General features: G+C 37.2%; 1 protein-coding gene across 1 annotated transcript in view; it reads left to right on the plus strand.

Annotated features, from left to right (window-relative positions):
• The window catches only part of parp14rs1 (poly(ADP-ribose) polymerase family member 14-related sequence 1), a gene marked incomplete at its 5' end in the record, with an annotated part of 17424 nt that continues 1415 nt past the window's right edge, over positions 1 to 16009 (plus strand). Inside the window, 14 exons of the mRNA XM_084121957.1 lie at positions 1 to 181; positions 433 to 536; positions 620 to 650; positions 9355 to 9591; positions 10190 to 10417; positions 10501 to 12764; positions 12982 to 13215; positions 13294 to 13515; positions 13635 to 13713; positions 13869 to 14015; positions 14175 to 14237; positions 14412 to 14588; positions 14946 to 15155; positions 15348 to 16004. Of these exons, the coding sequence (XP_083978083.1) occupies positions 1 to 181; positions 433 to 536; positions 620 to 650; positions 9355 to 9591; positions 10190 to 10417; positions 10501 to 12764; positions 12982 to 13215; positions 13294 to 13515; positions 13635 to 13713; positions 13869 to 14015; positions 14175 to 14237; positions 14412 to 14588; positions 14946 to 15155; positions 15348 to 16004 (4834 nt within the window). The remainder of the gene's footprint in view (positions 182 to 432; positions 537 to 619; positions 651 to 9354; positions 9592 to 10189; positions 10418 to 10500; positions 12765 to 12981; positions 13216 to 13293; positions 13516 to 13634; positions 13714 to 13868; positions 14016 to 14174; positions 14238 to 14411; positions 14589 to 14945; positions 15156 to 15347; positions 16005 to 16009) is intronic.

Consider the following 16009-nt stretch of genomic DNA (forward strand, 5'->3'; position numbering starts at 1 on the left):
ATGGCTGGAGAGTTCCCATACGCTCTCTGCGTGGAGGGCCAGTGGGACCCCAACACTCCCAAACTAAAAAATAAACTTATCATCTATTTCCAGAGTAAGAAATCCGACGGAGGCGACTGTGAGGTGGAATACGGCGTTTCTGACGGACAAACAGCAACTGTTCGATTCAAAACGGAGGAAGGTAAAGTTAGCCTAACCTAAGCCTCTAAACTCCCTAAGAATTCTGAATCACTGTTACATGCATAAATCGTAAAGTGATGCGTTAATATTAGAAGTATCATAGTTATTGATAAGGCCTATCGAAATATGTTGAGTTCAAGCCTGTGGGAGGGGACCAAGAAACGAAACCAATCTTTTTTTCTTTTTTTTTGCGTAATGCAAATGAAAATAAATGTGTTTGTTTACTCATTTATGTTCTTATGTTTGAATCAGTGAGACAGCGGGTTCTGAACAAACAAACGCATGAGCTCAAGATCGGTCAAAAAACAGTCAAAATCACTGTGAGTCTTCCGTCATCAGACGCTTCAGTTCCTCATGTGAGTATTCAATATCACAAGTGAGTAACGTGAACGGCTAATATTTTGACTTGTAAAAGTAAAAACTAAACTTTGTTTTCTAGGAATCAACCTCTTCGGTCAACACAATCACGGGTAAGTCCCGTTTATCAGAATAAACGTTCTGCTCCCCTCTGCTGGTCATGCCAGCATGAACACTTCTTCCACAGTGTGTCCCAGCTACCAAAAATATCTTCTAAGAACGTTTGGTTAAAGTTCCCATGAAAACGTTATTTCTGAGTGTTTTCTAAAAATGCAAAAAAAAAAAAAATCCCTTGTTGTTCAAACAGAAAGCATTATAGGAACGTTCTATCTGATCATTTTGCAAACATTATGGGAACTTTACTTTTGATTGTTCTCTTTACGTTCTGAAACAAGTAGCAAGTAACAGTTAAATAACATATACATGTTTTTTTGTGCTACCATTTTGTAAACGTTAATGGAAAACGTTTGTTCATAATTTAGTGAACCTTATTGAGTTGAAATTTTATTATCTTAACCTCACCTCTATACAGTTTTAACGTTTCCACTGAGAAAAAAAAAAAAAAACAGTGCCCACTACAGCATTACCTTCAATAGAATTACCCCTGCAATAAGATTACTACAAGAATATTACAGTAATATTAGGCTACAGTTTTTAAAAAATGCTTTCACACTAAAAGTGGTACTTAAGGCCTACTTAGCGAAACTCATAAAGGGTACCTAATATTCAGACCAAATCTGCAAAACTGCAAGCACATTATATATGCTTTACACTCAGTTTGCATTTGTAAAACAAACTTTTTGCAAAGTGCTAAACACATTTCTCTACAGTAGACTCATCACTCAAAACTAACAGCTCTTGTTTTTCATTTAGAAAACACTGCCATTTAAATACCACAATCATTTCACAATTACCTACACCCAACGATCATGCATGAAAACACGTACATAAATTGATCACTTAGAGAAACAAAAAAATGTTTGACCCTTGCTTTTCTGTTTATTTTGTAAATATACTAAATATGCATAGAAGTGTCTTATTTCTGTAGCACTTTACACAAAAAAGTGTTACATTGCATGCTGTATTGTGTAACAAGCTATATTTTTCTGTAGTGTACAATGGGGTTAAACAGGGTTTAAGGCACAACTTAAGGAAAATATTAAGGAATATATATATATATATATATATATATATATATATATATATATATATACACTCACCTAAAGGATTATTAGGAACACCTGTTCAATTTCTCATTAATGCAATTATCTAATCAACCAATCACATGGCAGTTGCTTCAATGCATTTAGGGGTGTGGTCCTGGTCAAGACAATCTCCTGAACTCCAAACTGAATGTCAGAATGGGAAAGAAAGGTGATTTAAGCAATTTTGAGTGTGGCATGGTTGTTGGTGCCAGACGGGCCGGTCTGAGTATGTCACAATCTGCTCAGTTACTGGGATTTTCACGCACAACCATTTCTAGGGTTTACAAAGAATGGTGTGAAAAGGGAAAAACATCCAGTATGCGTCAGTCCTGTGGGCGAAAATGCCTTGATGATGCTAGAGGTCAGAGGAGAATGGGCCGACTGATTCAAGCTGATAGAAGAGTAACTTTGACTGAAATAACCACTCGTTACAACCGAGGTATGCAGCAAAGCATTCGTGAAGCCACAACACGCACAACCTTGAGGCGGATGGGCTACAACAGCAGAAGACCCCACCGGGTACCACTCATCTCCACTACAAATAGGAAAAAGAGGCTACAATTTGCACGAGCTCACCAAAATTGGACAGTTGAAGACTGGAAAAATGTTGCCTGGTCTGATGAGTCTCGATTTCTGTTGAGACATTCAAATGGTAGAGTCAGAATTTGGCATAAACAGAATGAGAACATGGATCCATCATGCCTTGTTACCACTGTGCAGGCTGGTGGTGGTGGTGTAATGGTGTGAGGGATGTTTTCTTGGCACACTTTAGGCCCCTTAGTGCCAATTGGGCATCGTTTAAATGCCACGGCCTACCTGAGCATTGTTTCTGACCATGTCCATCCCTTTATGACCACCATGTACCCATCCTCTGATGGCTACTTCCAGCAGGATAATGCACCATGTCACAAAGCTCGAATCATTTCAAATTGGTTTCTTGAACATGACAATGAGTTCACTGTACTAAAATGGCCCCCACAGTCACCAGATCTCAACCCAATAGAGCATCTTTGGGATGTGGTGGAACGGGAGCTTCGTGCCCTGGATGTGCATCCCACAAATCTCCATCAACTGCAAGATGCTATCCTATCAATATGGGCCAACATTTCTAAAGAATGCTTTCAGCACCTTGTTGAATCAATGCCACATAGAATTAAGGCAGTTCTGAAGGCGAAAGGGGGTCAAACACAGTATTAGTATGGTGTTCCTAATAATCCTTTAGGTGAGTGTGTATATATATATATATATATATATATATATATATATATGTATATATATGTATGTATGTATGTATGTATGTATGTGTGTGTGTGTGTGTGTGTGTACATACATATGTACATATACTATATATATACAGTACCAGTCAAAAGTTTGGAAACAGTACTATTTTTAATGTTTTTGAAAGAAGTCTCTTATGCTCATCAAGCCTGCAGTTAAGAAAAAACAAAACAAAAAAAAAACAGTAATATTATGAAATATTATTACAATTTAAAATAATGGTTCTCTTTTTTAATATACTTTAAAATGCAATTTATTTTTGTGATGCAAAGCTGAATTTTCATCAGCAAGTACTCCAGTCTTTGGTGTCTTATGATCCTTCAGAAATCATTCTAATATGCTGATTTATGATCAATGTTGGAAACAGTTGTGCTGCTTAATATTTTTTTTATAACCTGAGATACTTTTTTCAGGATTATTTGATGAATAAAAAGTTAAAAAGAACTGTATTTATTTAGAATAGAAATCTTTTGTAACAATATACACTACCGTTCAAAAGTTTGGGAACAATAACTTTTTTTTAAAAAGAAATTAGTACTTTAATTAGTACAAGGATGCGTTAAATTGATAAAAGGTGATGGTAACGATTTATATTGTTAGAAATGTTTTTATTTTGAATAAATGCTGTTTTTATGAATAAATGCTGTTAACGTTTTACTCATCAATGAATCCTGAAAAAAGTATTCCAAAAAAATATATTAAACAGCACAACTGTTTCCATCATTGATAATAACTGAGTATCAAATCATCATATTAGAATGATTTCTGAAGGATCATAAGACACCAAAGACTGGAGTACTTGCTGATGAAAATTCAGCTTTGCATCACAAAAATAAATTACATTTTAAAGTATATTAAAAAAGAGAACCATTATTTTAAATTGTAATATTTCATAATATTACTGTTTTTTTTAGTTTATTGTTTTTTTAACTGCAGGCTTTTTTGAGCATAAGAGACTTCTTTCAAAAACATTAAAAATAGTACTGTTTCCAAACTTTTGACTGGTACTGTATATATTATTGAACATTGATGGATCAACACATTTTGTGGTATAATAAATCATTAAGTGTTTTGCTTAAAAATCTTTCCTAATAAAAGGCTCACCAAAAGGCACGCAGTAATGATACAAATACTTTAGCTCAAGTAATGTTTTCAATAATATCTAAGTTAATATTTGTTCAAAACAATCACTTCAGGAAAGTTTGTACTATTTTCTGTTTATCTGAAGGAAATGTATTTTTAACAAATAAACTGTCAGTAAAATGTTCATTTTAAAAACACAGAAAAAAATACATAAACCTAAATATTCTGAAAGCTTTGAAGGAGATCCCATGAAAATGTAATATGGCTTTACAGTAGTAACAATAAATTATTATATTTTATTATATGATTTTCAGGGCATGGTTGAGGCAAAGGATAAAAGAGGAGGATCTATGCTTAGCATAGTCTTTATTAATAAAATCAAAATAACAAAATACTCAGGCATCTCAGAACTTCTCAAAAACACGAACAAAACATCCAGCAAGCAGACGATAATGGACAAGGAACAACAAAAAAATGGGGGCTATATACACACAGCGGGTGTTCCTCAAACCAAAGGCGGCATCCACGAAGGCTGCATATCTTGGCTGCCACTTCATCAAGCGTCGCTGAAGGCCGTCTCAATTTGAAGGATCCTTGGAAGGCACCCTTCGTTTCGTGTCCTTCATTCGGCCTGTTTTGAAGAATGCATTTGATATATCCTTTGTGGCCTTAAATCACCCACAATCCTTTGCACACATTCCAATTCACGAAAATAAACTTACAGAAAATGAGTGTAAGACAAAAATAATGTTTTTGGACATGAAAGCATATACAGTGAGGAAAATAAGTATTTGAACACCCTGCTATTTTGCAAGTTCTCCCACTTAGAAGTCATGGAGGGGTCTGAAATTGTCATCGTAGGTGCATGTCCACTGTGAGAGACATAATCTAAAAAAAAAAAATCCAGAAATCACAATGTATGATTTTTTAACTATTTATTTGTATGATACAGCTGCAAATAAGTATTTGAACACCTAAGAAAATCAATGTTAATATTTGGTACAGTAGCCTTTGTTTGCAATTACAGAGGTCAAACGTTTCCTGTAGTTTTTCACCAGGTTTGCACACACTGCAGGAGGGATTTTGGCCCACTCCTCCACACAGATCTTCTCTAGATCAGTCAGGTTTCTGGGCTGTCGCTGAGAAACACGGAGTTTGAGCTCCCTCCAAAGATTCTCTATTGGGTTTAGGTCTGGAGACTGGCTAGGCCACACCAGAACCTTGATATGCTTCTTACAGAGCCACTCCTTGGTTATCCTGGCTGTGTGCTTCGGGTCATTGTCATGTTGGAAGACCCAGCCTCGACCCATCTTCAATGCTCTAACTGAGGGAAGGAGGTTGTTCCCCAAAATCTCGCAATACATGGCCCCGGTCATCCTCTCCTTAATACAGTGCAGTCGCCCTGTCCCATGTGCAGAAAAACACCCCCAAAGCATGATGCTACCACCCCCATACTTCACAGTAGGGATGGTGTTCTTGGGATGGTACTCATCATTCTTCTTCCTCCAAACACGTTTAGTGGAATTATGACCAAAAAGTTCTATTTTAGTCTCATCTGACCACATGACTTTCTCCCATGACTCCTCTGGATCATCCAAATGGTCATTGGCAAACTTAAGACGGGCCTTGACATGTGCTGGTTTAAGCAGGGGAACCTTCCGTGCCATGCATGATTTCAAACCATGACGTCTTAGTGTATTACCAACAGTAACCTTGGAAACGGTGGCCCCAGCTCTTTTCAGGTCATTGACCAGCTCCTCCCGTGTAGTTTTGGGCTGATTTCTCACCTTTCTTAGGATCATTGAGACCCCACGAGGTGAGATATTGCATGGAGCCCCAGTCCGAGGGAGATTGACAGTCATGTTTAGCTTCTTCCATTTTCTAATGATTGCTCCAACAGTGGACCTTTTTTCACCAAGCTGCTTGGCAATTTCCCCGTAGCCCTTTCCAGCCTTGTGGAGGTGTACAATTTTGTCTCTAGTGTCTTTGGACAGCTCTTTGGTCTTGGCCATGTTAGTAGTTGGATTCTTACTGATTGTATGGGGTGGACAGGTGTCTTTATGCAGCTAACGACCTCAAACAGGTGCATCTAATTTAGGATAATAAATGGAGTGGAGGTGGACATTTTAAAGGCAGACTAACAGATCTTTGAGGGTCAGAATTTTAGCTGATAGACAGGTGTTCAAATACTTATTTGCAGCTGTATCATACAAATAAATAGTTATAAAATCATATATTGTGATTTTTCTGGATTTTTTTTTTAGATTATATCTCTCACAGTGGACATGCACCTACGATGACAATTTCAGACCCCTCCATGATTTCCAAGTGGGAGAAATTGCAAAATAGCAGGGTGTTCAAATACTTATTTTCCTCACTGTATGTTATCTTTTGTTTTGCTGACTTAACACTAAACTGACAATAATGTAAGCCACTGGGAGACCGCAGACGGCTGTCATTCACTGTATTGCATTAAAAGAAAGCCAGTTAATATAAAAATGTGTAATACAAAGTATTTTTTCAAAATTAAGTTTTAATAGTATTTTCGTGCCGTGACCTTGGGGGCGGGAACGTGTGTGACGTAGCCATGGACACTTACTAGACAGTCTCATTCTAGCGTTTAATTGCTGAGGAGTCTAGCCTACAAACAAAGAATGACTGGACTAGGAAGGACGCAGCCTTCCGTTTGAGAAGCACCCAGTGAAACACTAGGGACTTAACAAGATAATTAACAAGACACAGGTAACACATGAGGGCAAATCAAAAACCATGGCAACTAATGAACTGGGACAAAGGCTCCCTAGCTTCCGAGGTTGTGAATCAGTATATCGTTTTCATGAATTCGGCACTGGTATTTATGAACAACAGAACTGATATCTTGTTTATATTATGTTTTAATGTTATCTAAAGTACATTATAAATAATTTGCTTGTTACATATATATGCAACATTTCAACCATAAATAAATTATAAATGTTTGCTAGATTTTTTTTTTTCAATATTACCTGTCTAGGGATGTATGTTTATTGCTGGAATATAATTAAATAATTATAATAATGATCAGTGTCCCAACTACTGAACTAAGGAGCTAATTGAGAAGCACCAATGACCTAACACAGAACACTGAATGATATGATTAATATCATATTTTTAAATATGATGGTTTCATATTTATCTAACCATGTCATTCAGCCAGCTATTTATTATCATGTTAATGATTGTGCCTTTAGCCTCAACAGCAGGGGTGTTTTTTTGTTTTTTTTTACCTCAAATACCATACTTTTACATATTCTTCAGCTATTAAAAAGTGTTGATTTAATTACCTTTAACAAAACTGAAAATCATTAACAAGACAATAATTGAATCGATTCTCGTGTGCTGTTGAAATCTGCAACATTTTATAAAATACTAAATATTAGATCAATTAGCTCAGAATCAACTTTGCACTGCGGCCCGCGATTGCATCAAGGATCAGCCACATTTCCACTTGCATCGTGAAATGCAGATGTTTAGGAAAGTTCTGCGGCAAGCTTTTGTGCCATGTAGTGATTTAGAGTTTAAAATCAAATGCATATTTTACCTTGGTGCACCTTTAGCCTCATTGTACCCTATATATTACAGTTTTTCTGAATTGCTAAAACACATTTCTTGAAACCATCACCCACTTTCTGAAAAACCTTAAACACAATACCAAATCATCAAACTACATTCAGAGAACATCTGACTCTTCTGGCAAAATAATAATAATAATAATAAACCCATTATATTTGTGCTCAAAATCAAACAATGCTTTCAGATCATACACAGCCAGTCAAAATATAAACACTACAGATCATTTATTAGACACTACATCAAAAAATGGAGAACACAGCATCCAAAGCATGCAGTTACAGAAAAAAAGTATATTGTAACACAGTAAATACATTTTGCAATTACTTAAAAAAAAGTTTAGTAATCACAACTTACAGTAGTAAGGTGAATAGATTGTATACTGTATGCACTGTAGTATTTCGTACTGAATATTGTATAGGTCTGAATGTCTGTATATTCAGCACTTGCATACTGTAAAATATAGTAGTCCAACTGCAAAAGCCAAAAAGGTTAAAAAAAAAAAAAACTTTAAATGAAAAGCATGTTACAGTACTCAAGAGTTGTGCAACTGCAAAATCAAAGTTAGTGAGAGATTAATTCTGCCTCAGCATCACGTCTTCGTGTTGGGTCCAGCCTGAGGACTTTGTCCACATTACAGGCAATAATGTCTCTTGCCAGGCAAAGGGAAAAACCCTCTGGTGTGCCGGTTCCAGCCTTGACAACACTGTCCACACCTTGCTCTTTCTTGTCCTCATCCTCTTCCTCCTTTTCCACCACCTCTTACACATACTCTTCCTCCTCTTCGTCTCAGAGTGTTTCCATCTATTATTCGTATCAACATTCAGTGCACCTGTGCACTCTGAACTGGCTTATTTTGTACAGTTGGTTTGATCACATCATTAGAAATAAGTGTGAACAATTTTGAGTCGTTGTGTATAAACGATGACAAGTGTATTGTAGTTGTGTTAAACTTTTGCCTTGCCTGCCTTGTTTAGTGTTTTGCAACACAAGTGCATCACAGTGCGATATGTGTTTTTGTGAGTGAGAATGTGTTCAGAGTTAAACTGCCTGAACTTGTTTAAGGTTTAACAGAAAGATTTATTTGACAAATGGGTTTAGGCTATTGGAAATTTGGTTCAGAGAATGGGGTTTAAAGGTTTTTTGACCATTCATATTAGGAAAATCTGATATCAAGTATTCTATAGCCGTGGACAAAAAAGGGATAAGTATACTATACTGAATAAGATTTTATTCAGCTTTAGCATGGTCATTTGCACATGATACCCTAGCACAAAAAGGATACCAAGCGTAATAAATGTTATCTTTAGAAACCCTTAAGTTAATTTAAATACAAGTAATCCAAATATATTTGTATCAGCACAACTAACACCGTGTAGCACGCACCGTGCTGCAACAGGAAGTTGCAGTCTGTCTACACCAGACGTGACAAAGCAACTATTGCAAATCCAATTGTTCTTTGTTTTAGAAATGGCATAGGTGCTTGGAGTACATCAGAAATGAGATATGTTGCACCACATTGCATCCAATGTAGACAGCATCATTGATTATAATGGATTCTATTGTCTTTTGTTGCGTTCCACTCACCACCATTGTAGACATTGTGTGAAACTTTTCAGATGAATGATGTTTTTATTTTTAGGTGAATCACACAGTGAAGAAGAAGAAGAAGAAGAGAAGGTTGAGCCACCTGAGAAAAAAGAAGAAGATACAACCCATAGATCAGCTGTAATTGAAAACATCCAAAACAGCGGTCAAGAGTTTCTGACAATGCTGGTGGAAAATGTGCTGAAAGGATCTTCTGCCGAGTCAAATGACTTCAGCATTGAAATGATACCAGAGAGCAATTGTGCTGTGGTAACCTTTACTTATAGCAAGGGTAAGTCTTGGGTTGTGTTCTCCAGTAGAGTATACTCTTCAGATGTACACTACCGTTCAAAAGTTTGGGGTCAGTAAGAATTTGAATGTTTTTAAAAGAAGTATCTTCTGCTCACCAAGGCTGCATTTATTTGATTAAAAATACAAACAAAAACAGTAATATTGTGAAATATTATTCCAATTTAAAACAGCTGTTTTCTATGTGAATATACAGTAAACATTGATAATAATAATGAATGTCTTCTTGAGCATCAAATCATCATATTAGAATGATTTCTGAAGGATCATGTGACACTGAAGACTGGAGTAATGATGCTGAAAATTCAGCTTTGATCACAGGAATAAATTACGGTTTAAAATATATTAAAATAGAAAACAGTCATTTTAAATTTGTCATAATATATTTTTATCAAATAAATCCAGCCTTGGTGAGCAGAAGATACTTCTTTTAAAAACATAAACAAATCTTACTGACCCCAAACTTTTGAACGTTAGTGTACGTGCAAAATACTAGCTGGTGGGGGGTGGGGGGGGTTCTGAGTGTTGATCACCTTGCCCCTAACCCACATTTTCTGTTACTTATATTTTGTTCCATATAGATGCAAAAAACTTCATTATATCCTGCCCAAGCAATGGAATTATTAAGAGGAAAAACATAAAAGTCAGATTACTTGAGATGACATCAACGGTGAAAGCTGAAGGCTTACCTCCGAACACAAACTTAGACTACCTCATGCTCTATTTTGAAAAATTTGGAGAAGTAGAGGATGATGGGGTTACAATGGAAACGGATCAGTCAGCAATAATCACTTTTAAAAATACTGAAGGTACATTAAGTTGTTACAGTAAAAATGTGTTTATTGAATTTAATTTTGACATATGCATAAACATACAATGTGTGCTTTTTCAGATGTGCAAACCGTCATCAACCATCAACATCAGATTAAAAAGCAGCCTTTCAGAGTACTGCCATACTACAAAACACTACAAACAGCTCTATATGGTAAAGATAGACCCACTCTGAGACTTCCAGAGGAATTTACTGAGAATATTGATAAGACTATATGGCACCACTTTAAGGAAAACCAAAAATCTCTGGGTTTAGTCACCCAAGCTATGTCCAGTCATTTTTGTGAGATGGATTTTCAATCCTTAGCAGTGAAGATCAGTCCTTCATCATCCTTGCTCAACCGAGGCGGGGAGACAAGAAAACTCATTAAAACATGGACAGACAATGCCCTCTCTGGGTTCTCAGTGGCAATGTCTAAATTGAAATCCATTGAGCTCCACATTCAGAAGGATGCATGGACAGAGATACAGTCTGAAATTCAAAATGCAGTGGTGGGAGAGGCAGTCACACTGGTTCCTTACACAGATGAAGGGACAATAGCTGTAGCCGGACTGAAAGAAGATGTGGACAGGATTGAGGGAATTCTGAGAGAAACTGTTCAGAGAGTCACCCAAAAAATACAAAGGGAGAAGGGTAGTGAGACTGATGAAATAAATATGACTCCATCCATTTACAAGCTTCTTCTTTGTGATGGTTTGGAGCAGCAAACTCGAGACAAATTTCCAGAAATGGACATAACATACCATGCACACAGCCACAAGTTAACTCTTTACGGTCTAAAAGATGAGATGCTGGAAACAAAGAACAAGATACTGGAGGCTGTTCTTAATTTAATTCGTAAACCAACTGAGCTCCACCAATCTGTTTTAGATTTTCTACACAACAAGGATCTTGAGGAAATGTCCAAAGTTTTGTTTTTTAACAAAGGAATCAATGTAGCATTAGAATCTGATGGAAAGAGAGTTTTGCTTGTTGGAAAAACAGACAATGACTTGGATGTTGGTGAGAAGCGAATGCAGACAGATCTGGATCATTTGAGCTTCAGTGTAGAAGATCCCCGTGTTCTAACAAGATCAGATTGGCAAGACCTTGTCTCTCACATAAAAAACAATGTTAAAAACGTTACAGTACAGACATCCATCAACCAGGTGGTGGTTTCTGGTTTTGTAGAGTCTATCAAGGATGTTGAACAAGAGTTAAATGATTTTGTTCAGAAAAACTCACAATTCGAGAAAACTCTGAAGGCTCACAAGACCGTTGTCACATTCATCAAGGATCACAAAAAGCAGGATTGGCTTGAAGAGGTGAAAGGGAAAGTGAATGTGGTCTTCAAAGATGAAACCATCATGATCAGTGGCCCAAAGCTTTATGTCTCTGAGTGTGTGCCTGTATTTGAGGACTTGCTTACGTCTGTGCATCACTGCACCATGAAAATAGTTAAACCAGGGGCAAAGAAGTTCTTCAAGGAGAAAGAGTCAGTGTGTGTGACAATGGCCAAGACAACTATGAATTGTTTGGTCCAATTAATAGACGAGTATGACCACCCACATGACACTGTTCAATCACAGATTGTAAAGCCTGCTTATCAATATAAAACACGTGAAGGAATTGAAATTACAGTAAACAAAGCTGACATGTGTTCATTTCAAGCGGATGCAGTGGTCGGTGCATGCAAAGAGACCCTCCTACTGGATGGAGGTTTAGCAAAAGCACTCTCGGTTGCTGCTGGTCCTAAACTTCAGAATGACTGCGACCAGCTTGTCAAAAGACGGAAGTTGACAACAGGTGATGCAGTTCTCTTCGATGCTGGAGGACGGCTGCGATGCAAGCATGTCATCTTAGCAATAGGACCACAATATAATCCTTCAAAACCTCAGGAGTCCGAAAAGCTCTTGAAGAAAGCTGTGAAGAAGAGTCTGAATGTGGCAGATCAGGAAAGCTTCCAGTCGTTGGCAATCCCAGCCATTAGCTCTGGTGTATTTGGTTTCCCTCTGGACCTTTGTGCATGTACCATTGTGAAAGCTATAAAAGAGTTCTGTGATTTTGTTGAAGGGGACATTGCGCTGAGGAAGATTCACCTAGTTGACAATAATGATAAAACGGTTCAAGCTTTAGAAGCTGCTGTGAAGAAAATTTATGGGGTCAGTTCACCTACCCAAATCATAACAGCTGGAAGCAGTTCAAGCAGCCAGCAGCAAAACCAAGCAAGCTCTTCTCCAAGCCAACACCAGATAACTGCGCTTTTTCAAGGGGCATCACAAAGTTTTCAGACAAAAGAAGGCTTAACTATCACACTTATGAAAGGAAACATTGAGGATACAACAGTGAGTTCAATGTTTACAAATTATGCATAATATTATTTGGTGTATTGCTTTTTTCTAAAGGGCATTTTTGTATTTGAAATATCAAAATGTGTAGAGATTTCGTTTTTTCTAAATGAGTTTTTTTTTTTTTTAAGAAGTTCTTAGGTCCTGTTCTTAAGTGAATGCTGGTGCATGTGCAAAATAATCATTTGTATATAACTGCTCTTTTTTTGTACAGATGGATGTTGTTGTGAACACTCTCAGCAGTGACCTGAATCTTGGTGTCGGAGCTATTTCAATTGCTCTTCTCAAAGCAGCTGGTCCACAGCTTCAGGTTTTGCTCAATCAGCAAGTCACAGGCTCTGCAAACGTTGGAGCAGTCTTTGAAACAGCTGGTGCAAACCTGAAGAACAAACTGGTGTTCCATGCAGTTGTACCACACTGGAATCAGGGACAAGGGAACGAGCAGAAGGTTATACTCATTGGTTGATTTAGAGATTAGTATGTCAAAACTGATGCTTTTGATGACTTTTTTATTCTCTTTGAGCAGATGCTGGAGGATATCGTGGATAAGTGTTTGGGTCAGGCAGAGCAGCGTCAGCAGAGCTCCATTGTTTTCTCTGCCATTGGCACAGGAAACCTGGGATTTCCAAAGCCACTGGTGGTCTGCACAATGCTGGACTCGGCCTTCAAGTTTAGCAGTAAAAGAAGTTCAAAGCATGTGAAGGAAGTGGTATTTGCTCTTCACCCCAAAGATACCCAAACCATTCAGGTATCTGATATATGATCTCATATCAGCCTTTTTTAGATCCATTTAGTCACAATTTTTGACACACTGTACAATGATAATGTTATTTTGACCCCAGTAATACTATATGTCATTCACAACAGGCATTCACAGATGAGTTCAGCAAAAGGTTTATGGGCCAATCTGCCTCAGCAATTAACCCCACACAGCCGCTGAGCACAGGTGCCCAAAACTTCAATTTTTATATACAAATTACCTATAACCTATAATTAATTGGTCTCAATGTAATTTTTAGTGGATGTATGAAGTCAGTTCCTCTTGATATGATATCTTTCCATTATTATTTAGTTCTGTTTTATTTTACAATGAAATCACAGGCCCCTTCTCAAAGGTCACAACAAAATCTGGGATTCATGAGACTACAGTGGGAGGAATAACACTTCAGGTCCTGAATGGTGATATTACTACAGAGAAAACTGATGTCATTGTGAACTCCAGCAATAAAGAGTTCACACTGAAATCAGGTAAAGTTACTAATTCTGAGTTAGTAGAAGGCTGATAATGTTTTTATGCCTCACTAATGACTTTTCAAGCACTTTGCCTTTAATTGCTTGTTGCTTAATTTTATAAGATAGGAATGAATGAGATTTACATAAAGCAAACTTTTGTCTCAAACTGTCAAGGTGTCTCAAAGGCTATTATGGATAAGGCCGGTCCAAATGTAGAAGCTGAGTGCCAGCAGCTTGGTAAGAAGCATGTTTTAGTTCCTAAAATATTTTTATAAGAATTAAGTAATAAATAAATTACATATTAAATCATACTTTTTAATAATCTTTTCACATGTCCTGAAATTTTACACAGTTTAGCACACAGAACAGAGCAGGTGGTGATTTATAATTCTGGTTCATGTGTTTTTCCAGCGGCCAAGACTAACAGTGAACTGATAATGACTCAAGCGGGGAATTTACAGTGTAAAAGGATAATCCACATTTCAGCACAAAGCAATGCTATTATGATCCAAAAACATGTTAAAAAGGCCCTGGAAATGTGTGCCAAGGAAAAGTTAACCTCCATTGCATTCCCAGCTATTGGCACAGGTGAGAACAGGAAAAAGAACAGATGAGAGGGAAAGTGATATTGTTATTTATCTATGTCACACAATGACTGTCCTTAAATATAAAGAGAGCATATGAATACAATTTCTATAAGTAATATACCTGTATTAAATATATATTTTTTATTATTATTTTTATTTTATAATTATTATTTATTATTTGTACAATACATTTAATTTATTTTCTCAAATTCTGGTTTAGCACTATATATAAATAAGTGGTGAACTGGTGATCTTGCATTAACTTTGGCAGCCCAAATTTGTACAATATTTTTTATGTTAATAACTTTCGCTAAAAACATGGACATGGTTCATAGTCACATTGCTTTCTTTTTCTCAGGACAAGCGGGGTTGTCTCCAGGTCAAGTAGCAGACTCCATGATGGATGGTGTGATGGACATGATAGGAAAAACTCCCCAGTCCACTCTCAAGCTGGTCAGATTGGTTGTGTTCCAGGCCCCCATGCTCCCTGAATTCCTCAAAAGCATGCAGTATCGAGAAACTGGACCTGCCAAACAAGAGAAAGAGAGTACATGGTCAAAAATCAAAAGTATGAATCTCATCACTTTCACTTCAACCTAATTTCATAGAACATGTAATTTTCTGATTAACCTTTAAAACATTACAATTTTAATTCATAAAACAGTGTAGTTTAGAAATGCATTTTAATAAGGTCATGCACAACAAAGATATCAAACGCGACCTGACCGATTTCTGCATTCCAACTTTGTGTATGTTGCAGCATATGCTAAATCCCTCTTCAGTGGATCTTGGGAGAAAGAAATGAAACAACATGGTGGCAAAGACTTTGTCATTGAAGGCGTGAAAGTAGATCCAGTGTTTTTTTCTATCTGTGGACCATCGCAAGCAGAAGTGGACAAAACAAAGCATTACTTAGAGGACATGATCAATCAGGAACAAGAGTTCCAGTCTATCACAGACACAGCCATACTTACCTTTTCAGACAAAGACCAACAGCGAATCCAGGAGCTGCAAAGCACTATGAATGTGACTATAAGGTTAGACTACAAAGCCAATAAGGGTTCAGAAGGGACCTCAGGACAGGCCACACTCACAGTACAAGGTCTCAGCCGAGATGTTCTAAAAGCCACTCAGGAAATCCAAGAAATGCTCAAAACAGCCAAAGAGGATGAGATACTCAAAAAAGAAATGGATTACACAAGTGAACTTGTGGATTGGCAGTATGAACAAGGTGGGCAATATAAAAGTTTTGATCAACACACAAATTTGGAGTTGGAAAAGGCCCTCGGCAGCCAAGCTTCAGACATCAGAATTTCCTTCCAAGGCCAAACGTACCAGGTCAAATTGCCTGAGGGTCCTGCGGTGAGCACCACTGGAGGAAACAAGATGAACATCCAACGCATTGACAGACTGAAAGGTATT

This window comes from Abramis brama (genome assembly GCF_963993115.1).
Source record: "Abramis brama genome assembly, chromosome: 8".
Classification (NCBI taxonomy): domain Eukaryota; kingdom Metazoa; phylum Chordata; class Actinopteri; order Cypriniformes; family Leuciscidae; genus Abramis; species Abramis brama.